Here is a 24,884-nt window from a genome sequence, read left to right as displayed (position 1 = left end):
CCTCTAGCGTGGTGCCCTCTAGGCAGCACAATTCCGAAGGAAAGCCGCCTTACGAGAGGCACCGATGACACAACACGCACGTTCAAGTCCCTGCTGCACTGTCTGAAGTGTATCTTGGACACCGAGGCGCAGAGGAACCCAAGAAAGCGAACGGAGGAGCGAACATCCCGTGTTGGTTAGCAATTAACGACTGATCGGACATCCCCAGGGCGACAGCATGGTGCACTATCTCCACCTTCAGCTACCCACCTGATTCTGAAATCGACTCATCGGAATATCTAGTCTCCCTCCCTCTGTTGTAACCACCCATCCTCCCCTTGATGGTCTTTTCTTTCCTTTACCAATGGGCTGCGCGCCCCGATTCACCCAAATCCTTGCTCGACGCGCTAGACGATCTGCTCTCGAGCTACACCAACCGCGGGTTCACCGACGAAGCCACCAAGCTTCACAATATCGTGGAAGATGCTAAGACGAAAGACACCGCTGACGATCGGGCTCTGCTGGACAATCTCAGCACCTTGGTCAAAATCTATCTCGACGGCGCCCGGTGGGTAGCGGCTCTCGATCTGGCGCAGCTTGTGCTGGACGCACGGATGACTCTCTCGGGCGAAACCGATCCCGCGACCCTGACAGCTATGAGTAATGTGGCCTCCGCGTACTGGGGCCAAGGGCGCTGGGAAGAGGCCGCCGAGACCGGGAGCCGCGTCGTAGAGCTGCGACGCAGGACCCTGGGAGCAGAACATCCGCAGACGCTGATCTCCATGGCGAATCTCGCATCGACATATAGCCGTCAGGGCCGGTGGAAGGAAGCAGAACGACTGCATGTGACGGTATTGGAAGCGCGGATGCGGACACTTGGACTCGACCACGCCTCTACGATGACGTCCATGGGCAACCTCGCCGTCACATATGGGAACCTCGGTCGGTACGCGGAGGCGGAACGACTGGAGCAGCGGTTGATAGAACTCGGCGAGACGAGGCTCGGTGCGACGGACAACTCCACTCTGACATGGAAGTCCAATCTGGCAGAAACGTACCGCGAACAAGGCCGACTAGCCAAAGCAGAGAGTCTACAGCTTTCGGTTCTGGACGCAAGAGAGCAACGGCTGGGGTCCGACCATCCGTTGACTCTGACGTCGATGGCTAATCTAGCGGCCACGTATCGACAGCAGGATCGGTGGGAGGAAGCCGAACGTCTGGAGAAAAGAGTGGTAGAGGTCAGCGAGGCGGTCCTAGGGAGGGATCATCCGCAGACCCTCATGGCCGTCGGAAATCTGGCCTCGACCCACCGTGGCCAAGGCCGGCTGCAGAGTGCCATCGAACTTGGCACCAGAGTCGTGGAAACGATGCAAGCCCGTCTCGGAGCTCACCATCCATACACGCTGACAGCGATGGCGGATCTGGCAGTGACTTATCAGCGTCAAGGCCAGCTCAGCGATGCAGAAGCCTTGGCTGCGGAGACCATGACAGCAATGCAGGCGACGCTGGGTCCAGACCATCCGCACACTCTCACCGCCACCGCTAACCTGGGAATGATCTATCAGTCTCAAGGCCGATGGGAAGATGCAGCAGCCTTGGCCGAAAGGGTGTATGCAGGACGGGAGAAGGTGCTGGGCAAGGAGCACTTTGACACCAAGCTTGCCCTGGAAGACCTGAGACGGATCTCTTGGGTAGAAGCGGCGGACGGGAGGATGCAGTCGCCAACAGTTGCGTGTCGGCTGGAAGAATAAGGATAATGGCAATGGGTTCCAAACCATGTCCGTAACGCTCGTGCGTGGGGTGTGATGAGCGCAGACACTGCCAGACGTTCGGCAGCGTGTCTGCTCTTCTTCCAATGGAACTTCCAATGAGGCAGCTCGTGTATTACAATGCTGATAGCTGCACCTACCATGCCACCCAAGTATCATTCTGTTGAACGACTGGATGCAGCCATGATGCTCAATGGCATGCTCGATGTCGAACCAGCCCATACCTCCTGCGGGCTGTGCTGGTGTCCGGTACTGGCATCTATGGAGGGTTGATGTTGTATAATAGAAACGGAGACACCTCATATATATTTCTTCGTGATGATACTTCGATAATATACCTACTTCGACGACATCTGATGCTATCCATGTCAGGAACTATAAATGACATCATATAGGGCTAGGGCTGGACAGGGCTTAGCCACACGTGATTGAGCCCATTAGTCATTGACTCCGCTGAGTCAGGTCTCATCATCACCGACTTCCTTCTTTGGTGCCAAGGTATCTGGGAATGCTCGCCTTTCTGTGCTATACCTGCTGGCCATCTCCGGACGCTTGATTAGACGAGATTGGCGGACGATGTTTCAATAGCCCCTCGGCGACGCATTGCGTGTATGTCTCCCGTGTCAGTGTGACGGCTGCAGCAGACTATTGCCCTCCATCGCGCCGTATCCGCCTATCGCCGCCCATCTCTCCCATGAGTGCCATTGTCTGGCGGGCACCCAGGATACATTCTGAGACTACGTGAGAACGCGCGATCAATCCTGCCACCGTGTTCTGTGCTTGACGCCTTCGACAATGACTTCCCCATATCAACCGCCCATGTCCTTTTCGCCGTCCGTGCCCGCTGCGGAGATGGCGGCGACTGGCTCGCGCCCTCTGGCCGACCTACCGCAAGCCCAAGTCGACGCCATTATCCGCACAAAACGGAAAGCCCGCGAGCCCAAGGCCTGTTATCCCTGCCACGCGCGCAAGGTGAAATGCGATCGCAATCTTCCCTGCGACGGGTGCGTCAAGCGCGACCACGCCGACCTGTGCTCCTACGAACGTCCGACCAAGAAACGCATTTTAACCGGGGCGGTTCCCCCATCATATCGCGACAGCCCCGGCGCTGGATCGACGCCAAGCGGGTTCGATAATGTCGGGATGCCTAGTTCGGGGGATAACGGCGCCCGGATTAAACAAGAACCGGGTCCTAGCCGGCCGCTCCCAGTGTCTAGTGGCGGACGAGTGTCAATTGCGCGCGAAGAGTGGGAAAATGTCCGGTCGCGACTCAAAGAAATGGAGCAGACGATCAGCACTCTTCGCGTGGGCCTTGAGAGAGCGGAGGAAACGCAGGCCTCGACGTTGGAAACGGGTAGTGTGCAGAGTGCCGATGCGAGTAACCGGTCTAAGGGCGCTTCTCCTGAGCGTGAAGGCATCCATGCGCCGAATACGCTCGGTGAAGGCACCGTGCATCTCGGGTCCAGATCCGTGCTGGCATATATATTAAACAATAAATCGGGGTCGGACCAGCTGCAGGCGCTCCTGGAAGGGGGCATTCTGCCCAAGCTGGGGCTGGACAATGAGTCGGCGACATATCCGTTCGTTGACTTATGGTCATCGGACATGTCGACTTTTGATATCAGTGCTGTGTGCAATGCGCTCCCGAGCGACCACCAGTGCAAGGAGTGGGTTTTCGTCCGGATCATATTTCTTGTGCGATGCTAACATCATAATAGATTCTTCTACTATTATCGAGACATTGCAGGCGCTATATATCCTGTTCTAGAGGACACTCGTCACTTTGAGATGAATCTTGATCTGCTCCTGCAGAATCGAGCCTCCATGGGTGGCATGTATCGAGCCGATGTTGACGGGGCTCAGCGACCATTCGGTGTGACCATTGCGTATATGGGCCTGTTGTTCGCCGTGCTGGCATCAGGATGCCAGTCGTCTGATTTACCGGGCAAGGAGCGCGAATTGACGTCTCAGGTTTATGGTAACCAGCCACAATCGTCCTTCCTGTGTTTCTATTGCTGACCCGGCATAGTGTGTTGCTCCTACCAATGCCTTCGCATGACCAATTTCCTGTCCCAGCCGACCATCGACGCCATTCAAACTCTTCTTGTCATCGGGAACGTGCTGTCCTATAATATGAACCCTGGCATTTCCTACGTTCTTCTAGGTGAGTAAACGAACTCTCTCGAGGAGGTGCGTTACTGACATCTGGCAGGCATGACTCTTCGAATGGGACTGGCTCTCGGTCTGCATGTTGAATCCAGTCGGTTTTCATCAGCAGAACGATACCGCAGACGACACGCTTGGTATGTGTCCCTATTCTATGGTCCGTGCATTCGTAACGTCCGCAAAGCTAACGTACAAAAGGTGGTCTATGGCGTGGCAAGATAGCCATTTCTCTCTCTCTTACGATCGACCCTCGACGACCGCTGTCAGTCAGCCTGAGATCGCGTATCTCGAAAACTCAAAGCCTGGCGAACTGACTTACTTTGAAACCCTTTGTCGGGTGATCGCCTTGGCCCTAGAGGTCGTGCGCAGCCGCATGCTGAGCCCTCATTCCCAGTTGAGCTTCAAGACCATTCAGACCTACAAGGAAAGAATTCAGCAAATCATGATAGAGGCCACACCGTATCTTCGCGACCGGCAATACTGTGCAACCACATCGCACCACTTGGAGCGGGTTGTCCTGAAATTGCATTCGTCATATTTCGCCTCTGAGCTCTGCCGGCCAGCGCTCAAGTCCTCTCCCGACACTAATGACCCGGCCACTGCGCAGATGCGCGCGGATTGCATTAGTAACCTGATGACCACGGTTGAGGCGTATGTGGAGATGCATTCCGTCAGCTCCCATGCGTCACGTTCTTGGATTGCCCTGCAACGGGCAATAAGTTCAATCTTTCTTCTTGCAGTCACAGAAGAGTCGAAGACGGATCCCCGGTTTTGGACCCTTCTTCAACAGCTCAAAGTCATTATCGCCGAGCGCGCCAATGCAGAATTTATTGGCGATACCGCCACCGTGCCTGGAGTTGGTGGTCCTGTGGACTCCTCTTCCCCTGCAGTCACTGTGGATACACAGACTCAGTGGGCGAAGCCATTGACCAAAACTCTCCGAGCCCTAGAAAAGCTCGAGCATGCATTCGGCAACCAAGTCCATGCAGTGGCCGGCACCCGCGGCTCTCCTGTCTACCTGAACCCTGCGGCAGGGTCCGCAATGGGCGGTCTTGCTCCCCCAGTGTCAGCTGGAATGACCCCGAGTATGGGGTCACTTCCGCCCCCGACGCCGGAAAGCTCGACCAGCGGCGAAATGGACCAATTTGAACCTCCTGGATCGGGCTGCCGAGTACATCCCATCCACCTCTCTGGAGTTAAAAGGGGCCGAATGGGGTTGGATTGGGTTCGGCGCTGGGTACAGGGGAAGGCGCATATGCCGGAGTATCTCTACAGGTTGTTTACTGCTTGTCTTAGTTTTGGATACTTTTGACCAGTTAATCGTATTCATGAAATATCCCATCACACATGAAACGAACTTCAACAACGTCTAGCAGACGCATTGCCCACCTACAGTATCTAGAGTGCTCTTGCTGGCCGCAGCTCGCCAACACACTCTCCAAACCCAACCCCAGACGATTCGTCTCCAGCAACAGCGGTCATGCGCACCACGTCCCCATCCTGCAGATACACTCGCGTCGACCCATCCACCAACTGCGCCGCCGCCTTCCCACCCTGCGTGATCTCCAACAGACACCCGTACGACCCCTCCTGCGACCCACTCACCGTGCCCGTACCCAAGATGTCCCCCGTGCGCAAGTCGCAGCCCGTACTCGCCAGATGAGCACACATCTGCCGTCCACTCCAGAACATGTCCTGCGCCTGCGACCTGCTCAGCCGCGATGTGTTTTCCCCGTGCTGCAGCTCGACCATCATCTCGATCGCGTAGTTGAACTCACCCGGGTCTTGGAGATGACGGGGGAGATCGACCCGCGGAGCGGGACCAGCAACCTTGAACGGCTCCAGCGCGTCCAGGGTAACGATCCAGGGTGAGATGGTAGTCCCGAAGGCTTTGCCGTTGAGGGGGCCGAGGGGGACCATCTCGCAGCCTTGGATGTCGCGGGCTGTACGACACTCAATTAGCTCTGTTCATCCTTCTCCTCACACCGTGTTACAGTCTAGAAAAAGACATACCGCTCCAGTCATTCAGAATAACCAGACCGAAGATATGCTCCTCCGCATCGCGCGCATCCAACCCCCGGTTCGGGGGCAGCGGCTTCCCGACGACGACGCCAATCTCGAGCTCGTAGTCCATCGCCCGCGACGGCCCGTACACGACGGGCTTCTTTTCGGTGGCCGCGGTGCGGTCGTAGAAATGCCCCAGCGGCCGGACGATGGGCGTCCCCGAGACGACGATCGTGCTCGCGCGGCCGGTGTACCCGATGGGGAAGTGGAAGAAGCCCGGGGGCGGCGATTCGTCGTTCAGAATGGCGCGTCCGGCGTTTTTGACGTGGTCTAGGCTGCAGGAGAAATCTGACTTTGCGTTAGTACCACGGCTTTATGCAGTTCATGGTGGGCAAGTGGGGGTGGTACCGGTGAAGCCGGGCACTGTTACGGGGAGATGCAGCGTGACGGCGGTGATGTCCTCGGTGCTGGAGGGCGGGAGAGAGCCGGTGCCGTCTTGCAGGATGGACTGGAGGGTTTGGCGCACGGCGCGATGAGTGGGTTTTGGGAGAGCGGCGTAGCTGTTTAGGGTTGGTGAGTCGAAGACGCCTTCAGGGAGGTCGGAGATTTGGGCGAAGACTCCGCTGCGCTGGAGGTCGCCTAGGAAGATGACGGTGTTGTGGAGGCGCGTTGCGCATTGTGGATGCGGGTGTTTGTCTGATGAGGCGACTCCGAATGGGAGGTTCTTCAGGGAGAAATGGTTGCTGTATTTGGTGGATGCCATTTGTGCTGGTGCTGTACTTGGGTTGTGATGGTACCTATACTAGGTAGCCTGGCAGTATTTATACTGCGTCGAACCTTGAGGAAGCGGATGTATTCCGGGTCGGGAAATCGAAATCAAGATGTATTAGAACGCGTCTGGCTGGATTTATACGGCGTCTTGCGTTGCGCTCTGTTCCTCCACTTGGAGCCGAGTTGAAGTTGTACAACGTTGGACCACATCCCGATGGTCTGACTAATTCTGCCTCGCCTGCAACACCGATGTACCTTGGGATAAATGGTTGCCCTTATAGTTATATTTTGTTTTGGTGCAGGTATTTTGCCAATTATGGTAAACTCGTTGCATTGGCGCATGAAATCTTAGCATCTACTGTACCACACACTGGGCGTACCTGGGGTCACGTAGTATATATTCCGGGGAGGGTCTTGGGCAATGGGTCAAACTGTTCGTCATAGTCAAAGGCTATGAGCCCTTCAGCCCGAAGAGAGGATTTATGAATGGCTCTTGTTCAATGCGAATAATGATTAGCTAGGAAAAGCACAGGTGAATACTTGGATCAGATCATGGTTGAAACGCTTCAGTGGCCATTCATGGTCTTTTGTCGAGATCTGAACTCGCAATGCGGGATGCCCTGATATCTCCAGCCTAGCTTAGTGTATGATATCTGTTGTGATCCATTGTCGTGATGCTTATTGGAATGTATACTACTCTCTTCTAAAACAAGAAGGAGGCCGTGAGAAGATCCTGAAGGCAGCCATATTCCGCCCTCCAGCCCTAAGCTTGGCTAACCTTGGCGCATCGCATCCTCTTCCGCCCTCGCTCCATCTGTCCTTCTCTCACATCCCTTATTCACCTAAACATGCAGGCCATATTTGACACTCTCTTTAGCCTCCTCCCTTATCATCTCCTCGCATATGGCGCTCTCCTAGGAACTGGGCTTTTCCAGGTATGACTGAACAATACGTTATCCCTTTCGCTGAGGATGCAACTTACAATTGTAAAGCGCTTTGTCGATCCAATATGTCACCGCACCCTCATATTCGGCGAATTCAACTATTACCAGTGCCAGCTTGGGCTGGCAATCTTGACCGCGGCCACTCGGCCTCCTTATAGTATCTTTTCCTTCGCCACGAACCCATGGAGTGCGGCGCCCTTGGCGATTGTCCTTGTCGCCGGGTCTTTGAACTGGGCTGTCTTCGGCCCTTGCATCTCGAGAGCCGATATTGACCGCCAGACGTTGCGAGGTATGTAGTCTGTTTTCAAATGCGTCCGCTGTTTCCTTATAACTGCTGGTTCGGCGTTCGTGGATGGCGCACGGAGTACGCAGACAATGCCAGCTAATCGTTGCACAGAGCAAGGGTCAGATGCAAAAAGTACTGGCACTGCGGCGTTGGGTCTTTTCAGACAGACCAATCAGGATTCCGGCGAAGACTACGCCTCGTCGGTGCGCCTGAACACTCTCGCGCTGATTGCGACGGTGTGGTATGCTTTTTCGTTGGCTTCGAGTATTATTCAAGGGGAGTTGCCTTTCCAAACGGGCAATCTTCGTGTGTGAGGTCGTGACACTGCGAGTTGTCCGTTACCATGTATAATATAAAAGACGTACTGTATACCTAGATCTATTATTGTGTACAGCACGTGATTCACGGTTGTGTCTTGAAATCGTAAAGCTGCTTCTGCATCTGTTCATTTGATGTGTCTGCTAACTCGTCAAGTCAGACATTTTCGGTCATACTTCTGTAGCATCGCAAGTAGTTCTTCATTTTTATGCTTCACAGCATAACCATACGACGTTTCCCCGTCGTTGTTCGTTGCAGTCGGGTCGGCGCCCCCTTCCAGCAGTACCCTGACGGCCTCCAAGCTATCACTCTTTGCAGCTAGTAATAGAGGAGTGCATCCTTCATTATCCTTGGGATCTGGACGAGCACCGGCTTCCAGCAGAATTCCGGCGATTTCAGGGCTCTCGAATCCATCACATAGTATAGCCTCACTTAACGGTGTGCAACCATTGTAATTCGCGATGTTGGGGTCTGCACCCTTCGCAAGTAGCGCCTGGACGATTCCCTTGGTATGAAAGCTCCCCGCCGCCACGAAGAGGGGCGTGTCTCCCTGGTAGTTCTGAGCGTTGGGGTCCGCGCCGTTGTCGAGCATGACTTGCACAATATCATCGTGACCACTTCAGACAGCCCATTCCAACGGAGTAGCCAACTGGTCGTCGCGGGCGTTCACGTCCGCTCCGCGGTCGAGGAGGATCTGGGCTCCTTCTTCATTTGCCAACAATGCCGCGTACATCAGAGGCGTCATGTACCCGGGGTCTGGCGAGTCCAGGACGGCCATCGCATCCAGCAGATGCGTGATTGTTTCCGCCGATGCGGGCGTCTGACAGTGTTTCATGGCTTCGAGGAGAGGACTCTCGTGGTCTCTGGTCCGGCCGTTGGGATCGACGCCGTACGCCAGAAACGTTTTGACAACAGCCGAGTGGCGCAGGTGTATCGCGTGGATTATTGCGGTCAGGGCATCGATGGCCCCGTCCTGCAGACCATGCATCTTGGGGAGGAGGAGATCACAAATGGCGGCGTGGCCGGACTCGGCGGCCGCAATGATGGCGCCCTGGCTGACGTAGTCTTTGTCGGTGAGATCTGCGTCGTGCTCTTACAGTGCGCGCACCGTCGCTTCGTCGCCCGCTCGGGATGCCACGATCAACGGAGTGTTGCCAAGCATGTCTGGTCGATTGGGGTTGGCTCCGGATTCGAGTAGAAAGCGTACGACGTCTGGCTCTCGGTAGCTCGTGGCGGTTAACGGTGGCGTGTCGCTCCCGGCGACGTCGGCTTCCAGGTCTGCACCCATTTGCAGGCATTTTTTGGCTGTTGATACACTCCCGCGCTGCAAAGCCCATAGGAGCGCGGAACTATTGCCATGTTGTATGTTGTATTTGTACAGGTAGCCGTTGAGTAGTGAATAAGCTTGGCAGCATGTGGTTGTGAGGCTGTTGATGTCTTTCTGATTTTGGAGTCTTGCGGCTATCTCGAAGAGCAATTCATTCGGCAGAGAAAGGAGAGGCATCGTTCAATCTTATGGATATATTGAATTCGGAAAGAGGTTAAAATGAAGCATTCCAGACGTAGTCTTTCACTCTCGCTAGATAGATGTAGAGGGGCTTTTGTCCGTGCCGGGCGAACTAGGCGATGAAGCTGACCCACGTCATACCATAATCTGCCATGTCTCAGCCTTGCACTAGTTCTTTATCCAGTGCATATCGTTCTATATACCTCCGTGTACTTCTATAAAAAGGATTAAGCGATAGTGACATACATGCCCAGACCTCAGTCGATCTTGACAGCACTATCTATGTTCCGGGTCTGGTGTCAACGTGTTCATGAAGCCGGGGAGTGGTGTGGTGAATATAGATGGCCGTAGAGACTAGTTATTGCTGTCCGGGCCTTGCATGCGTCGGGGATCGGTCGGGCTCTTGGGGATGGATATGGAATCTCAGGTCGAACTGCAGTCAATCGACATTGCGGCTTGTGTACAGTGTCGGGAAAATACAGACAATTTTTAGCTTCATTCTGGCGATTCTTGTTGTCAGATCATGGCCATGATAAATCAAATCTCTGCTCCGAACCCTGACGGCACTATATTCAGTTTCTCTCCTTGTGAAGCATTTACGTATATTGCAAATTGCCGCTGAATATTGTGCTTGAACTGGACGAGTGCAAGACTATCGAACTCACAGTGGCCGAAATCATATCCATACAACCAACTTCACGAAAGGAGTACTTTGTAAACACTATACCAAAAGCAATCCCGATAAATTAACCCAGCTAAAACTGCGGCATGAATCGCGCCTCCCTAACAGCCATGATTAGCTCCCAGCATCCATCGAGCAGTCATGACAGACTCACCGTCGAAACTGCAACTCCCCCGCAGTCAACATCCCCTCAAGCTTATGCTTCGGCATGCGCAAGGCACCCAACTCCCGTTCCTCTGGACTCAAGGCTCGTGTCAAATAAAACGCCGCCCACACGGTCCCTTGCTTCCTGCTATTCTGCCGCCGGCATTCCTCGAGCCTGGCATCCATCGCCTTGACCATCTCCAGCGGGATCTGTCGCGCTGTCTGGTTGATCACGTCTTCGACGGCATCGAACTGCGGGTAGAGCTTCTCCTGGAGAATAGCCAGGCTGTCGGCGATTTGAGGGAGCACCGCGGCCAACTTCCACGAGGGTGTGGCAAGGAGACTCTGAAGCGGGAGAATTTCCTTGCGAACTTGCTTATGCGCGTCCATCAGGGCGCTGAATCGCGGGTCCCGGTCCGCATAGACGGGGAGCGAGATGTCCTCTGCGCAGCGGAGGTGATCCTCGAGGACTTGGAGGGTGTAGCGGGTATAAACGAGGAAGGGTTCGAAGTTGGATGTTGCGAGGCATTTGGCGTGGCGGGCGCAGCTGGCGAGATTGCGGCGGAGGACGTTATGGATGATGAAGAGGCCGAGGTTTGCGGTCACTAGGGTTTGTTAGGTTCTTTTCTTTTTCTTGTTGTTGCTTTTTCTGTAGGAGGGTACCGTATGGATCGTGGAGGTCAACCTCCGCCACGGAGAGGTGGTCTCGATGGAGGTGAAGCGGTTCAGTGGTCATAATGAGAGATTGGTCGTAACTCGTAGGTCGTACAGAGATGGATGTTTGATGGAGATGTATAGCCAGGCTAGAATGAGATATTTAAGTGGACGGCAGGGAGAGAATGTTTGCTTTGGGATGCTTACTCCGATACATTCCCACGCCCGTCACACTCTGACGCCCGATGACACGTGGATTGATGTGAATCCTGTGATTTGGATAGCCAAAAAAAGAAAGCATGATCCCGGGTAGTTGGACCCTTGATAGGTCATTCGGTCCTCCGTCGCTTGGAGATAGTCCTAGTTGCAACGCCCTTGCTTCTCGCTCAGACATTGAGTTCCGCCACGTCCCACGATGTCTTAGATTCTGGAATGCAGACTCGCTGGGCTGCGAGGATAGATGCAGAGGTGGACTGATGGGGATGGCTAGGATACAGGCATGGATCAGGACGCTAGCATAGGAATCGTGAATTGATGCAGATAGCATCATGCATGGTAAATAAATTGCAACAAAGTGGTATTATATAGTATATGTCAAGCATCACCATCGCCCATCAATGACCGCTTCGCTGTCTGGGTCCCGTCACGGCAAAGAATCCCTGCGGCTTGACACTAAACGCTCCATTGTAGTTGACGCCGTCGTTGTTCATCACGTAGTTCGCATCCGCCAGTTCAAACTCCACGTCCTTGAGGATGCTCACCAGCGTCATGAAGGACCACTCGTATGCATATCGCTTTCCAATACACTCACGCTTGCCGTTGCCGAATCTCTTCTTCACACCGGCCGGCAGGCGATCAAACTTCTCGCCCAGCATCCGCTCAGGCTTGAAAGCATCGGGGTCCTCAAACACTGCCGGGTCACGGCCAACTGCCGATAGGAGAACAATCAACGCCTGCTTGCGGGGAATCTCGTATTCACCCCCTGCGAGCAGGACAGGGCCCTCATCGTCCGGATGAGGCTCAAGGTTGAAGCCAGGAGCGACCGCCGACAGGCGGAATGTTTCGTCGATGATGGCCTTACAGTAGGGCAAACGCGCAAGATGCTCCTGCTCGACGCTCTCCGAGACGCCAACCACCGCGTCAATCTCCTCTCGCGCCTGTCTAATGGTGTCCGGGTTCTTCATCAGGTAGTATAGCGCAAAGGAGATCAGGTTGGGCGCTGTCGCACTGCCGATGAAGCAGTTGATGATCTCGTCTTGCACTTGGCTCTCGGTCAAGCCCTTTCCAGTCTGCGGGTCCTTACCGTTCATCAACGCGTTCAACATGTCATTCTTATCGGTCGGGTAGGCCTTCCGGTGGGCGATGATGTCCGCCCCGTAGTCGCGCATGATCTTGATGTAGTTGTCATATTTCTTCTGGTGGAAGAGCCAGTTGACAAGCTTCATGCGGGAAGATCGGCGCGTCGCTTCGACAGTGGATTCTTCGTGAGCGTGGATGGCGGGGGGTTCGGGGCCGTTGACGCAGTCCACCCGTTGGTTGAAGAAGCAGAGCATGTTTGCTGCGTGGTTGAGCCGGTCTAGGTCATTGGTGACGTTGACGCGCTGGCGCGGTCCGGCGGTCCATTTTTTGATGAGATCGGGCATGGTCTCCTTCATGCCCGAGTAGAGTTCAGCGACTGCCTCGGTCGAGACCATCGGCGCCATGATCCGATGGGCGATGCCCCAATCTTCCATCTCCTTCTCGTACGCGGTGAACAAGCTGCAGTGAACTGCATCGCGGATCTGGACAATGGGTCCGGAGACGCATTTGCGGAAACGCTTTTCATCGCAGACTTCCTCGAGGAGGGCAGCGCCGGTCACAAACACCAGATCTTTACCGAGAATGTTGATTTTGAAGATAGGGCCTTTTTAGAGCCCCAGTACAATTAGGAAACTACTCAAGGAAGGCGGGACATCTGGGGAAGGATGATACTCACGATATTTGTTCTTTAGTGCGAGCTTATTGAACGAACCCCAGGGATTCTGGGAGTCGATATCGAAGAGATTACCCACGAGGGGGTAACCTTTGGGCTGGGGAATGGGGGACGGCATCGTGTCTCAGGTCAAGCGGTTGCAAAGGAAATGAGAGGGAGGGAGCGAGAGAAGCAGAGTCGGAATGGCAGGCAAAGCACACATTTAAAGAAGCCCCTCCAAGACAGCTTCCCCAGCCTGCGTCTGCATACCCATCGGTTGCGCCAGCTTTTCAACCCGTGCAACCATCGCCCAGCTTGGCCGGCATTGTGATTTGAGCAGGGGCCGCAGTGGCTGCAGATCGTGGTTCAGCTGAATCTTGCCGATTCGAAGAAGCGATCGGGGTTCGATAGTCGAGTGGATTGGCTTCTTAGACCACTCCACTGGGCACTTCTGACTGGGCCCAAAGGGGAGTCGATCGGCGCACAGATCATGGTTCATCTGGAGAGCGGGAGCTTCCTTGCTGAGGGAGCGCACCACAACATGCCAGTCCGGGTGGATCAATTGTCAGCAGGCGTCGGGCCTAGCGAGTAATACGGCATGGTGCGATGGAGCCCGTCATTGCAGAAAAAAAAAGGGGCAGTCGGTGTGGCTGAATGGTTGCGGTTGCCCAGGTGTTGCAGTCCCGAAAAGCTCTCGGGGGATCCACCAGGACCCGTGGAATGCGAGGTGTCAGTCAACTCTTTGATGGTTGGTGGTGATGATGGTGAGGGTGAAAGTGAAGGGGTGGTGGTTGGCGGAGAGACCGTCGGATGTCATCACCAACACAGGAAATATGCTCGGTCAGGTGACCTCCAACCCTCACCAATTTGGCCTCCAGCATCAACAACAACTCTTTCCCACTATCTCATCTTGATGTCAGCACCGGGTCAGTCCTCGCATCATCAACTAATGCAGTGTCTCTTCCCTGTTTTCAGACCTCTAGGCGTATAATCCCGGATGTCAACCATGGATCAGCGCAGCCACCTGCACTTCGACAAAAGTATTAACATCTATATAGCATGGGCGAAGGAACTGACAAGACAATAGGCAGATGGATGCTTCGGTAGGATCGACCAGAGACTACTTAGTATCTGTCCTGTCTAATAATCCCAACAACACCCATCATCACCACCGATCACACATGCCGCTTCTCCTCGTATAAAACCCTTTCCATAATGATTGGTGTATCTGCACCAACCCCGCCCCATGCTGCAACAAAGACGCATCATCAAGCCGATGAGGTGCCATTCGAGTTCTCGCAGAAGACGACAGTAACATATCAAAGCGAGAAGGGACTTCCCTCCCCATCAAATGCCTGGCTTCCTTGACACGGAGTCTAAAGTGACAACCAACTTTCGTTCAGCCAACTATCTGGATACAATGGCGCATTTACTTCCAATCATGGTTGACGCAGTGTCCATCGCCAAGCCAGGCTAGCGTTACAGCCGTCGCTGGCCTTGCTCAGAGCTGACTTCCTCCTGTACTCTTGTATTCTTCGCCTGCCCAGTGGGCTCCTAAAGAGTAGGTCACGGGAAGCACAAAGCAGTGGACAGCACCCCACACCGTTCCTCTTCGCTATGGACATCTTCAATACAGTTGTCTCGGCCATCGATCTGGCCCAGCGGGTGCAGAAGCTGATAGATGACCATCGCAAAGCTCCTGAGCGCTTGTGCGCCTTGCAGTTCGAAATCACATCTCTCCAGTCCATCCTCGAGAAGGTCAAGGTGACCAAATCGCTGGACACCGATTCCTTACTGAAGAGCGAGATTGTGGAGATCGAAAGTATCCTGCAGAAACTTCTCGCGGGCATTCTCAAGCTAAGCAGGACCAATGCCAGCGGAGGGATACTGTGGCGCCACATGAGAAATCTTCGCACACAGAAGGGATATGGTGAACTCGACGAGCTGACGAGGGAGCTGCAGAAGCGAGAGATGTCTCTGAATTTGAGCATGGTGGTCTACATTGGGGCCAATGTCCAGCCTCGAGCGGTTCCTACCAGCCACATAACGGCGAGAGAGTTTTTAAACTTCCTTGATGCTCCCAATCATGTCGACGACCTCTTGCGCATCAAAGACCCGTCCAAGGGGACAACATCCTAGATATACGAATCTACCGAGTATATACAATGGCACGAGATGAAGCCAATCGCCAGCCTGCACATGGTGGGTAAGATGGGAAGTGGCAAGTCTGCTGATGAAGAGCATCGTCCAAAAGTTTCGCACTCGGCACTTAACCTCACACGGTTCCGCAGTGCTCTATTACTTCTACACCTGCGTGAATCGAATAGATATACCGATCTCTATCCTCAGGGGCTTTATCGCACAACTGGTCATCGATGGCGACGGTCTGTTCGAAGAAGCCATAACTGACGTTGAGGTACTCCGAATCCAGCGTTCCCCAGACATGCCCAGTTTATCGTTTGAGACGCTGTGGGCTATTTTCACCTCCCTTATTCGACATGCCCGCTTCTCCCAGCTATACTGTGCCATAGATGCCCTGGACGAATGCGACCCTACCGAACTGGCAGGGCTTCTGACAAAATTGCTTAACTTGGCAACGAACTGATCGCTCAATGGCACCGTTGCAAAGTTGTTGTTCTCCAGCCGTGCGCAACCCCATATTCTCTTTTCACTTGTTGCCGGAGAGGCATCCTTTAGATTATCTGTACCGCCAGACATTTGTCTCGCCATGCAGGATGATCTGGCAAGCATCAAGAGATTGCTAAATCTGGATGAGGAAGAAATCCAGGGCCTTCAGGAAGCTCTACTCACAAAATCGGACGGGATATTCCTCTGGGTCTCGCTGGCTACGAAGGAAATTATCACTAATTGCTACGACGCTACATACGAGAGTCGCGAGGGTCTCATTAAGGACCTCCCGTCTGGGCTGAAGGGGTTGTACGAGAAGTGTTGTTCAAGCTACTCAAATCCCTACCACCAGAACAATTCTCCCTAGCGAAGTGTATCCTGATCTGGCTTCTCCTAGCGAGACGAGCTTTGACCGTCCAAGAATTGACCTTGGCTCTGGCTGTGGTGGCCGGAGAAAAGCATGTTCCGTCCCCAAGGAAGTTACTTTGCTCGCTACCCGGCTTCGTTATCACTTACCAGGCACCTTTCGTCTAGGTTTCGAGCGAGAGCCCGTCCCAAAATTAAATTCGCCAGAAATACTCGAAGGCCGAGATCCAACCATTTTCGTTCCTGTTGGACCTCGAATACGGCTTGTGCATCATTCTGTGCAGGACTACCTTCTACGCGTGTGCAGAGCAGACAAGGCAGGATCACCTTCGTCCCATCTGAGCATTAACCTCCAAGATGGCCAGAAGGAAATTGCGCATGTGTGCAGTTCCTATCTGCGGTGCGATGAACTTCAATTAGGCTGGATCGACTTAGAAAATCGGAACTCGGATGGAATGCAAATCATGACGAGGGAGACTAAGATTGAGATTCGCAAAAGTCTGGAAACTTATCCTCTACTCCAGTACGCTGCAGAATAGTGCTTACACCATCTTCGTCAATGCCGGTTTGCTGCTGGGTCCGGTATATTGGCCCAATTTGAAGATAAGAAGCAAGATATCTTCCACGACGCTATCGATCTTCTTCAGGCTTAGTCGCGCGGGGTACGAATGTGCAGCTCAAGTCCGACAATTGAAACTAAACCGAGATCATGATATATACTTTAGAACTAGCCACGGCGGAAATGCCCTTGATTAATCCTGAAGAGCGTCACGAGATTGTCGGGATCTTACTCAAGAATGGTGCCGAGATCAACTGCGTGGATCTAGTCGGTGATACGTCTTTGCACCGTGCGGGTTGCTTCCCTCTCCCGGCGGTTGTAAGAGCTCTCCTAGAAAATGGTGCAGATATGTCTGTCAAGAACACACGAGGAGAGAATGCGTTGAACCAAACAAAAGCTCTCCGGTACCAAGACGTTGTGGGTATCTTGATTCAAGCGGGGGCGGACACCAAAACAATAGACAACGATGGATACCTGCCCATAATCAAGGCGGCACAATCATGCGGGTGGGAGACGGTGCGAATGCTTCTACGATCCGGGGCTGACCCAAGAAGCAGCTGCCCAGAGCGTATTCTCCCATCTCCAAATAGGTGCTCAATTACTTTGCAGATCCTGCGACTGGTTCCGTGCTGGGGGTCTTCCCATTCGCCCACTGGATGATGCATTCTATTTTGAGATCGAGATACTTGACCCTGGGCAGACAGGGTAATTGGTTCCTCCTGCTGACAGTGACTTGACACTGCCGTGGCGCATCCGTGCTAAGTGAACTGCCACTTGATAGGGCGATCGGGCTTGGGGTCTGTCGAGAAGGCTGTTCATTACTTTGTACGCCAGGATGGCAGGATATATCCTGGGGTATCACAGCGACGACGGGCTGAAGTATCATGACAGTGGGACTGGTGAGAGCTACGGGGAGACGTTCGGCAAGGGCGATGTAATCGGCTGCCGACTTGATGTGTTGCGAGGAGACTTGGAGTTCCGTAAGAATGGGAGATCTGTCGGTAGGTATTTTGGAGCCTCAGTATATCCTGACTGATCTTCTGGTAGGAGTCGCATTCACCAGCGTCGGCGGACGTCTATTTCCAGTCGTGGCCTTGGACTGTGACGGTGCCCACGCTCAGGCGACCTTCACGGCGCGCTTTACGTATGCTTCTGACTAGCTGAAGCATTCATTTATGATGCTGTGTCACCCAAAGTACTCTCAGGCAGACGTTTGGTAGCTCAATGCGCTGGACAGGCTATAGCCGATATTTCTGGCTGCCTAGACCTCAGAAGCTATCAGGGTCCTGTATCAGACAGGCAGCGGCAACTGAAAAGTCAGCCTTACGCTGGATTAACTCTAAGACGCCTCGTTCCAGCAAACTCCAGGCTGCCTTGAATGTCAATGGTGGCTGCGCAAAATAGACCCGTCGCCAACCGCGGAACCGCTGTTGATCTCCATCTGGGCAAGCTTGACGCGTCAGCGCGCTGTACAGACTGCAGCGTATATTATTGGAGACAAGTGGGACGACATCATTAACAGATTAACTACAGTATGTGCATGGGATTCTCGTCCCTATTCGTATATCACGGTCTATCGTAGCAGCTCAATCCCAAAGCAAAGCATAACACCAACAATCGTCTGGTATCGCTGAGACTCCCAACTCCGATATTATGTATGTATAGCGTGACGCAAGCATTAAGACTGGTCTTTTCAGTGCGCAATCGCTGCAAAGTCGAACATGGCCTGGGCTATCCAGCAACAAGAACGACTCGTACCGCAGCCCGCGTTCTTTCTGCGCCTCCTCCGACCACACGGGCACACTGCTGTTCCAGACGCGGCCGTACTCGTCAAACAGCATGCGCCAGTAGCACGCCTCGGCCGCCTTGGTCAGGTAGCGGTCGCGGAACGTGCGCACATTGTTCTCGGCGATACGCGCCGCGCGACCCGGATCGCGGAGGAGCGGCTCGATCTTGTCGGCGAGGTCGCTGAAGTCGCGCTCGACTTCGACGTAGTTCTGGTTCGGGCCGTCGGACACCAGCAGGTAGTGGTGGTGCTGGATGTATTGGAGTTTGTGGGCGACGATGACCGAGTTGCAGGCCTGGCGGTATTTGAGGGAGGCCGAGTACGAGCGACCTGCTGTCGTTAGCATTCAAGTCAACTGCCAGTGCGGGGAAAAGCGGAGGGGGAAGCATACCCTCGACATGTGCGATAAACATGTAGCGACAATGGTCCTCCATCCGGAGGATATTGGTGTGATCCGTCCAATCGACCTGTTTCACATCGCCCCAGGGTTTATCACGCGCAGCGTCCATCAGCGCACGGCGCAATTTCGGCGCAAAACTCGGCTTCCCGCGCCACACCAGCTGCGGGGTTTTCTCCTCGAAGGGGCCAGCGTCGAGGCGGCGGATGCGGTCCACGACCTGGTCGTACGGCCCAATCGAGTTCTGCGGGTTCTCCCAGGCCCAGAAGCCAAAATCGGGCATCAGCCAGACCCCCGTCTCTGGTACGGTGCGCGCCAGCACCCACACGGGGTTCGCTCCGTCCGTGACGTCCTCGACCTTGTCCTCGACGGAGAAGACGAACTCGATGTCGCGCCGCGCCGCGCGGTTGCCGTCTGCGACCAGCGCGCGGTGCATGGCGCTCAGTACGGCGAGGATCTTGCGGCGGTGGTCCTCGCCGCGGGCGCGCGCTGCCACGACGTGCAGGTCGCCGTGGTGGATGAACGCCCGCGCCATGCCGTGCGCCAGTGGGATGTCGTCGAGCTCATCCGTCCCCAGATACCCCTGGGCCTGCCAGTGGGTTGCGGCGCGGTCGATGTCCTCGAAGAGCCCCGGGAAGGCGCCCAGGCACTGGTCCCGGTCGAGGGCTTCGTTGTGGGCGTCGCGGGCCGGTTGGAACTCCCACGACTCGGAGGGCGACAGGGGATTGACGATGGTCTGCTGCGCGCAGGACAGACAGCTGGCGCATTGGAAGGTAGTCGAGGTTTCACAGGCGCAGTGACCGGCGGGGATGAGCTGGGTCAACAGCGGGTGGATGTAGTCCCGGTCGGAGTTGACGCCATACCAGATGACGAGGGTGGCGGTCAGACAGAGCAGCGCGAGGACGTAGAGCGAGTAGAGCAGGCTGGATTGTCGAAGGCGCCATCGAGAGCAATTGAGGAGCGCCATGGCGGGAGAGCAGCCTCACTCCGAGGGCGAGAGCATGGTCTGAGGGAGGGAGAGAGAGAGAGAAAGGGAAGAAGAGAAAGGAAGAGGAACAAGTGGGGGACACCATGGCAGCGATCAGACTTCGTTTTTAAGAGAAATCATGGTCAGGGGTCTCGACTCGACCAAGAGGCAAACGGAGTGGAAGCATGACGCGGCGATCGTGTGCTGAAACATGGAGGACGGCAGCGTCAATCTTACCGCGTTGGGGTGTGATGGACAAGCTTTGTGGAGCAGACTTTTATTATTAAGACTTCGTGTTGATTGTCGATATAGTAGCAGCAAACAGTTTCTCAGGGGAGCTGGTTGTTGTTTGTCGTGATACTCATCTGGTGCCTGGATTGCATCCTCCATTGATTCTGTACAACATCAGATGCCTCCAGACTTTCCAATTCAACTGATGAGGATCAACGACAAACACGAAGACTGTACCTCGATTGAGCCTCTCGCCAAGAACCAGACCCAGCGCTGGACCGCAAATAATAAGACACCGGAGTCCTGTTTTCCCCCGTTGGTGGACACTAGGCCGTCGCCTAAGCCCCTAAGGCTGAGCTTTTAACTATAGGCCCTGAACCAATACCACACTACCTGCACTAGGCGTTAGCCATGTTTCTGAGCCCTGCGAACCAGACGGGGGCGGTGGAACAGTCACCCTGATGTCCTTTGATCTCACGGGCTGTCTCAAGAGACCCGGGGCACATCACCATGCGGACGTTGCCAACCATGGTCCTGCACCCTCACCACCACCGGCTCTCCTCGAGCGCAAAACGGACTGAAGCTCGACCCTCCAGAATAAGTGCTGACTCTGACGCCCACACCGATCAACGCGCGAGATCATCCCGGGGGTGACGTAAGAAACGACACCATTATTCTCGAAGGAATGGAATCAGTCCGTCCGCCACCACGGACGGACAAATGAAAAGGGTAAAAGAACGATCCAACAACGAGGGTGGAGATGGGACCGCACCATCGCACTAAACTGGCGCTTAATTACCCAGCCGTGGGGCAGTGCTCCTTTCTCGCCAAGGAGGAGTCGGCCAAGAAATGCTCTCGGGATGACGTGGGGTCCAGTCAGTAGTAGGCGGTCGACAGAAAACTCATCATGCAGTCAAAGTAGCGTGTGTAGTGTATGTGATATTCTATGGGATTGTCAAAGGACTAGCTGAAAAATCCTAAATGGTCGCCGTAGTCAAAGATCCGGCGTTGCTTGCGCTTATACGGATGGATTGATTGCGCCCCCTCGGCCGAAATCAAATAGCCTTCTTCGCAGTTGCGGAAGTGCACCTTCGGCTGTCGCGCATAGAAAGCATCATAGGCCGGGCTCAGCGCCGCCTTCAGGTTCTCGACGTATCCCCCAGGGTGCAGCTCCTTCCAGGGTTCGCGGCAGGAATCTTCCTTGCACGATTTGACCACCATCATCAGGGCGTCCAGACGGTTGATGACCTGGTGCAGAGGACGACCCGCCACCGTGTGGTTTGCAAATCGAACGCGGTTCGACGCAAGGTTGGTGATTTGGTAGGGATCAGTCTGTGTGCGTCAGTCTCTGCAGTTGGGCAGTGCTCTTCGGAGGACCTACGGTCAGGTCATAGAGCTCCACCTCGTTGCTACACCAGACTGAGTAGTAGAGGCTGTATTCGTCGCCGACCAGTCGCAGACCTTTGTACGTGTTGTTGTGGTAGACGTTGATATTGTGTTTGCTACCGTCCTCCAGGGGGACCTTGCGGTATCCGTTTACTCCTTCAGGGAGGTTCTGCTCCAGTCAACCCGTGCACTTTCCAACCTGGACGCATCTTAAGTGCAAGGGACACTCACCACACCCCAGTACTCGACTCCGATATGCTCTGTCTTCGACTGGCATGACTCTTCCATCGTAAAGGGCAGCGGTTTACCATCAAGTCCATCCGTCGTGGTCCCCGCGATCCGAAGGAACGTCGGCGCCAAGTCGGTGTGACTGGTGACGGCGCTGAACGTCTTGTTCTCAGGGATACCCGGTCCGCGGACATACAACGGAATGTGAATGTCCGTATCTGCTCCTGTTAGCCCCGTCTTCCAAAGCCAGAGACATAACTTACCAAAGCCACACTCCTTTCCAGGGGCCAGTCGATGCTGGCTGATATGGTAGCCATTGTCGGTCGAGTAGAAAATGTACGTGGTGTCCAACACGCCGGCTTCTTCCAAGCGCGAGACCAGACTCTCGACCATCTCATCGACCGCCTGAAGTGAGCGAAGTCGACACCGCTGATACTCATCGTGGTACTCAATCACGCTATCATTCAACGCATCCAACTTCCCAATCCAACTCACCCCTCCATCGATCGCGGCGTTGAAGCTTGCATCCCGGGGGATCTTGTAGTCTTTGAACATATGGGCATGCCGCGGGGCATACTCCGGCTGGCTCTGCCAAAAAACGCCCGAGTGGATCTCCAACGTGCCGTTGGAATGCGGCGCCACGGGGGCCACCGTCATCATCCACGGCCGCTCATCCGCCAGCGCTTCGTCCAGGAAGCCATGCGCCTTCTCCGTCATCACATCCGTGATGTACTGGCCCGCATAGCTGACCGGCTCGCCGCCATTGCGTGTCATCATGCTGTTGTAGTACTGATACGTGTACGGGTCCAGGCTGATCTCGGATCCGTTGAACCCCCGCGGCGGCGGGTCGTTGTAGTTGTCGATGTTCTGGTAGTTCCACAACTTACCGACATAGTAGGTGTTGTACCCGGCATCCTGCATCCACAGCGGCAGGTAGTTGTCGTTCCATCCCAACTTGACCACCTGTGGGTATCCGCCGTACGGCGGAGCTACGTCCGTGATGTTGTTGTTATGGGGCATGCGGCCGGTCCAGAGGTTCGCTCGGGAAGGACAGCAAATGGCGACAGTGCAAAAGTGCTTCTCAAATGCGGCGCCTTTGCTGATGATCGACTCCTGTGTGATGTTAGTTAGTGTGCCTTCATTGGAAAGAGCTGTTATCCTTGCTGAATACGAACCTGCAATCGGGACATGGAGTCAATGCCGCCCATGTGGTTGTCCTGATCATCGGTCAAGATGAACAGGATGTTGGGACGCTTGGCTGCGAGACACAGCCCGGAGAAGAGTAAGGCACCTAGAGACCACTTCATTGCGATGATGGTCTGCCCTCAAGAAGCCGATCTATGGTGAACCGCGTGCGAGACGTCCACTCAGTGACGGATGAGCGTATTTATAACCCTCTCCCATCCCCAAGCCTCATACTTGTTTTTTTCTTTTCTTTTCCGAATCCCTCAGCAATCGAACTATATCCAAGTGGAGGGCCCCGCAATCCATCCAGTCGGCAATTCGGTTGAAATGAAGTCATGGCAGGCATATCGCTTTGTGCATTGACTTCTTGCCGGAAGCACCTCCTGGACGAAGGTGGCCGTTAGGCCTGTTACTAACATCCACACGACGTAGACAGTACCAAAATAGTTCAAAATAGTTCTCTCAGAGAACGCTAACACTTCGATGTCGACCAATGCATACAATCCCTGGAGTATCGTACTCACCCATTGCCCGTTCCGCCCAACCCGACGTTGAGGGAACTGACTGGACGAACTGCCGAGGTGTGCATGGCAACGATCTAAAGTAGTAAAAGCTGTTGCAAAGCCCCATCGCGCAGGAAAGGATCTCCGCCTTGCCAAGAGAGACCACTATCGTCAACTCCCTTAACAGCCGTAACTGGTCTCCGGATAGAGCGGCTCAATTGGCGGGGGACGATGCCAAGTCGTGGGGAAACCCCTCTCGGCCTTTCTTGGTATTCAGATCGGGTGCTGCAATTGCCGGTGACGATTATTCACGACTCAGAATGTTTAAGCCGGCGCAGGACGAAAGCCGAAGTCTTTGTTAGAGGTCTGGGGAGCGATGTAGGAGAGGTTGTGGTCTATATTGATGCTGTACAATAAGAGAAGATATCACGTGGACGCTATACCTCAATGGGAAGCCAGGCTTATTTGCACGTGCTACGACGCCCAATGAGGCAATCATCTCCCCTTTTCTGCTATTCTCACGGCCATCAACACGTATGGGTTGCCGAGATGGGTGATCTCTTTGAAGGGCCAATGCCGGACTTTTTGATTGAATCGCATGATGACCACGAGAGTCCCATGGCGCGCAATGAGCAAGACCATCGCATGGGAAGATCCAGTACCGCGTAAGGGAGTAACGGTGGCGTATGACTATAAGGTGTGAAACCCACAATCATGGGCCCCTGGCAGCGTCCTTGATCGGGGTACACCGACGCGAATACCTTGCCAAGCACGAGCATCGTCTCGGGATCATGCTGGACCAACGCGTTCCCATCAGCGAGATTATCAAGGTGTTGGACGACGAAGATGGATACTCCCCGAAAGCTGACCCCGACATCGTGGCAGCCCTGAGGGTAAGACATCCAATATGCAAAGAGAAACAACTCAGGCTAGACAGCTGTTCTAGGCAGTAGTATGTAATCTCCAGAGACCCGATGCTCTTCTTCACCCAGGCATTCCCAGACTATGAGAATGATTAGAAATAAATGCCAGCATGCCCATGCTAATGATCTCACCATCTGAAGGCAGCTAGACGAACCAAGGCTGCAACGGCCTGTCAGACCTGTCGTACACGAAGGACCAAATGCGACAATGCGCGGCCGGTCTGTGGCTACTGCACCGAGAATCGTACACAGTGCCACTATCATGATGCTGTGCCTGCGCCACCACGGGCTGATCGAACTAGTAGAGAAGTTCTGCAACAGTTAGGTCATATCACATCGCTTCTGGAAAAGCAGCAACAGGACCGTCCATCAAGGACTAACAACCCCCCTGAACATGCCAACCACGCGTCAGAATCGACTGATCAGAAGCAGCCGTCAGCTGAACATATTGATCCCAAAGTCTCATTTGCTTCGGCGCCAGAATCTCTGCTGAGATGGCCAATCCTGACGGGAATGGTCACTGAGGCGGATTCGTGTATCCGCTCCTTTG

General features: G+C 54.4%; 11 protein-coding genes across 11 annotated transcripts; 5 read left to right on the top strand and 6 right to left on the bottom strand.

Moving 5' to 3' along the window:
• Positions 1 to 320: 320 nt before the first annotated feature.
• Positions 321 to 1,730, top strand: ATEG_09237 (uncharacterized protein; the record flags this gene model as incomplete). The annotated part of the gene is made up of 1 exon (XM_001217858.1): positions 321 to 1,730. One exon carries the CDS (start codon positions 321 to 323, stop codon positions 1,728 to 1,730), a length of 1,410 nt encoding a protein of 469 aa, XP_001217859.1.
• An 813-nt stretch (positions 1,731 to 2,543) lies between these two features.
• Positions 2,544 to 5,063, top strand: ATEG_09236 (putative C6 transcription factor; the record flags this gene model as incomplete). The annotated part of the gene is made up of 6 exons (XM_001217857.1): positions 2,544 to 3,415; positions 3,467 to 3,726; positions 3,778 to 3,912; positions 3,961 to 4,051; positions 4,113 to 4,949; positions 4,985 to 5,063. The coding sequence occupies 6 exons, from the start codon at positions 2,544 to 2,546 to the stop codon at positions 5,061 to 5,063; spliced, it is 2,274 nt and encodes a 757-aa protein (XP_001217858.1).
• A 249-nt stretch (positions 5,064 to 5,312) lies between these two features.
• ATEG_09235 (fumarylacetoacetate hydrolase family protein) lies at positions 5,313 to 6,681 on the bottom strand (the record flags this gene model as incomplete). The annotated part of the gene is made up of 3 exons (XM_001217856.1): positions 5,313 to 5,857; positions 5,928 to 6,266; positions 6,327 to 6,681. The coding sequence occupies 3 exons, from the start codon at positions 6,679 to 6,681 to the stop codon at positions 5,313 to 5,315; spliced, it is 1,239 nt and encodes a 412-aa protein (XP_001217857.1).
• An 856-nt stretch (positions 6,682 to 7,537) lies between these two features.
• ATEG_09234 (DUF4149 domain-containing protein) lies at positions 7,538 to 8,233 on the top strand (the record flags this gene model as incomplete). The annotated part of the gene is made up of 3 exons (XM_001217855.1): positions 7,538 to 7,624; positions 7,682 to 7,922; positions 8,031 to 8,233. 3 exons carry the CDS (start codon positions 7,538 to 7,540, stop codon positions 8,231 to 8,233), a joined length of 531 nt encoding a protein of 176 aa, XP_001217856.1.
• Positions 8,234 to 8,856: 623 nt separating this feature from the next.
• Positions 8,857 to 9,741, bottom strand: ATEG_09233 (ankyrin repeat domain-containing protein; the record flags this gene model as incomplete). Its single annotated transcript, XM_001217854.1, has 2 exons — positions 8,857 to 9,292; positions 9,335 to 9,741. 2 exons carry the CDS (start codon positions 9,739 to 9,741, stop codon positions 8,857 to 8,859), a joined length of 843 nt encoding a protein of 280 aa, XP_001217855.1.
• Positions 9,742 to 10,281: 540 nt separating this feature from the next.
• Positions 10,282 to 11,306, bottom strand: xanF (xanthocillin biosynthesis cluster protein xanF; the record flags this gene model as incomplete). The annotated part of the gene is made up of 4 exons (XM_001217853.1): positions 10,282 to 10,310; positions 10,410 to 10,438; positions 10,581 to 11,175; positions 11,234 to 11,306. The coding sequence occupies 4 exons, from the start codon at positions 11,304 to 11,306 to the stop codon at positions 10,282 to 10,284; spliced, it is 726 nt and encodes a 241-aa protein (XP_001217854.1).
• A 532-nt stretch (positions 11,307 to 11,838) lies between these two features.
• ATEG_09231 (putative cytochrome P450) lies at positions 11,839 to 13,314 on the bottom strand (the record flags this gene model as incomplete). The annotated part of the gene is made up of 2 exons (XM_001217852.1): positions 11,839 to 13,127; positions 13,200 to 13,314. The coding sequence occupies 2 exons, from the start codon at positions 13,312 to 13,314 to the stop codon at positions 11,839 to 11,841; spliced, it is 1,404 nt and encodes a 467-aa protein (XP_001217853.1).
• Positions 13,315 to 14,792: 1,478 nt separating this feature from the next.
• Positions 14,793 to 15,780, top strand: ATEG_09230 (uncharacterized protein; the record flags this gene model as incomplete). Its single annotated transcript, XM_001217851.1, has 3 exons — positions 14,793 to 15,203; positions 15,315 to 15,381; positions 15,503 to 15,780. The coding sequence occupies 3 exons, from the start codon at positions 14,793 to 14,795 to the stop codon at positions 15,778 to 15,780; spliced, it is 756 nt and encodes a 251-aa protein (XP_001217852.1).
• Positions 15,781 to 15,903: 123 nt separating this feature from the next.
• ATEG_09229 (uncharacterized protein) lies at positions 15,904 to 16,708 on the top strand (the record flags this gene model as incomplete). The annotated part of the gene is made up of 2 exons (XM_001217850.1): positions 15,904 to 16,112; positions 16,201 to 16,708. The coding sequence occupies 2 exons, from the start codon at positions 15,904 to 15,906 to the stop codon at positions 16,706 to 16,708; spliced, it is 717 nt and encodes a 238-aa protein (XP_001217851.1).
• Positions 16,709 to 18,314: 1,606 nt separating this feature from the next.
• ATEG_09228 (uncharacterized protein) lies at positions 18,315 to 19,878 on the bottom strand (the record flags this gene model as incomplete). Its single annotated transcript, XM_001217849.1, has 2 exons — positions 18,315 to 18,844; positions 18,906 to 19,878. The coding sequence occupies 2 exons, from the start codon at positions 19,876 to 19,878 to the stop codon at positions 18,315 to 18,317; spliced, it is 1,503 nt and encodes a 500-aa protein (XP_001217850.1).
• A 1,194-nt stretch (positions 19,879 to 21,072) lies between these two features.
• ATEG_09227 (sulfatase family protein) lies at positions 21,073 to 23,030 on the bottom strand (the record flags this gene model as incomplete). The annotated part of the gene is made up of 5 exons (XM_001217848.1): positions 21,073 to 21,441; positions 21,491 to 21,664; positions 21,727 to 21,941; positions 21,987 to 22,836; positions 22,899 to 23,030. 5 exons carry the CDS (start codon positions 23,028 to 23,030, stop codon positions 21,073 to 21,075), a joined length of 1,740 nt encoding a protein of 579 aa, XP_001217849.1.
• Positions 23,031 to 24,884: the final 1,854 nt, after the last annotated feature.

Source organism: Aspergillus terreus, genomic scaffold (genome assembly GCF_000149615.1).
Source record: "Aspergillus terreus NIH2624 scaffold_14 genomic scaffold, whole genome shotgun sequence".
Classification (NCBI taxonomy): Eukaryota; Fungi; Ascomycota; class Eurotiomycetes; order Eurotiales; family Aspergillaceae; genus Aspergillus; species Aspergillus terreus.
The sequence above is the reverse complement of the archived record's forward strand: the minus strand, read 5'-3'. Positions and strand labels throughout refer to the sequence as shown.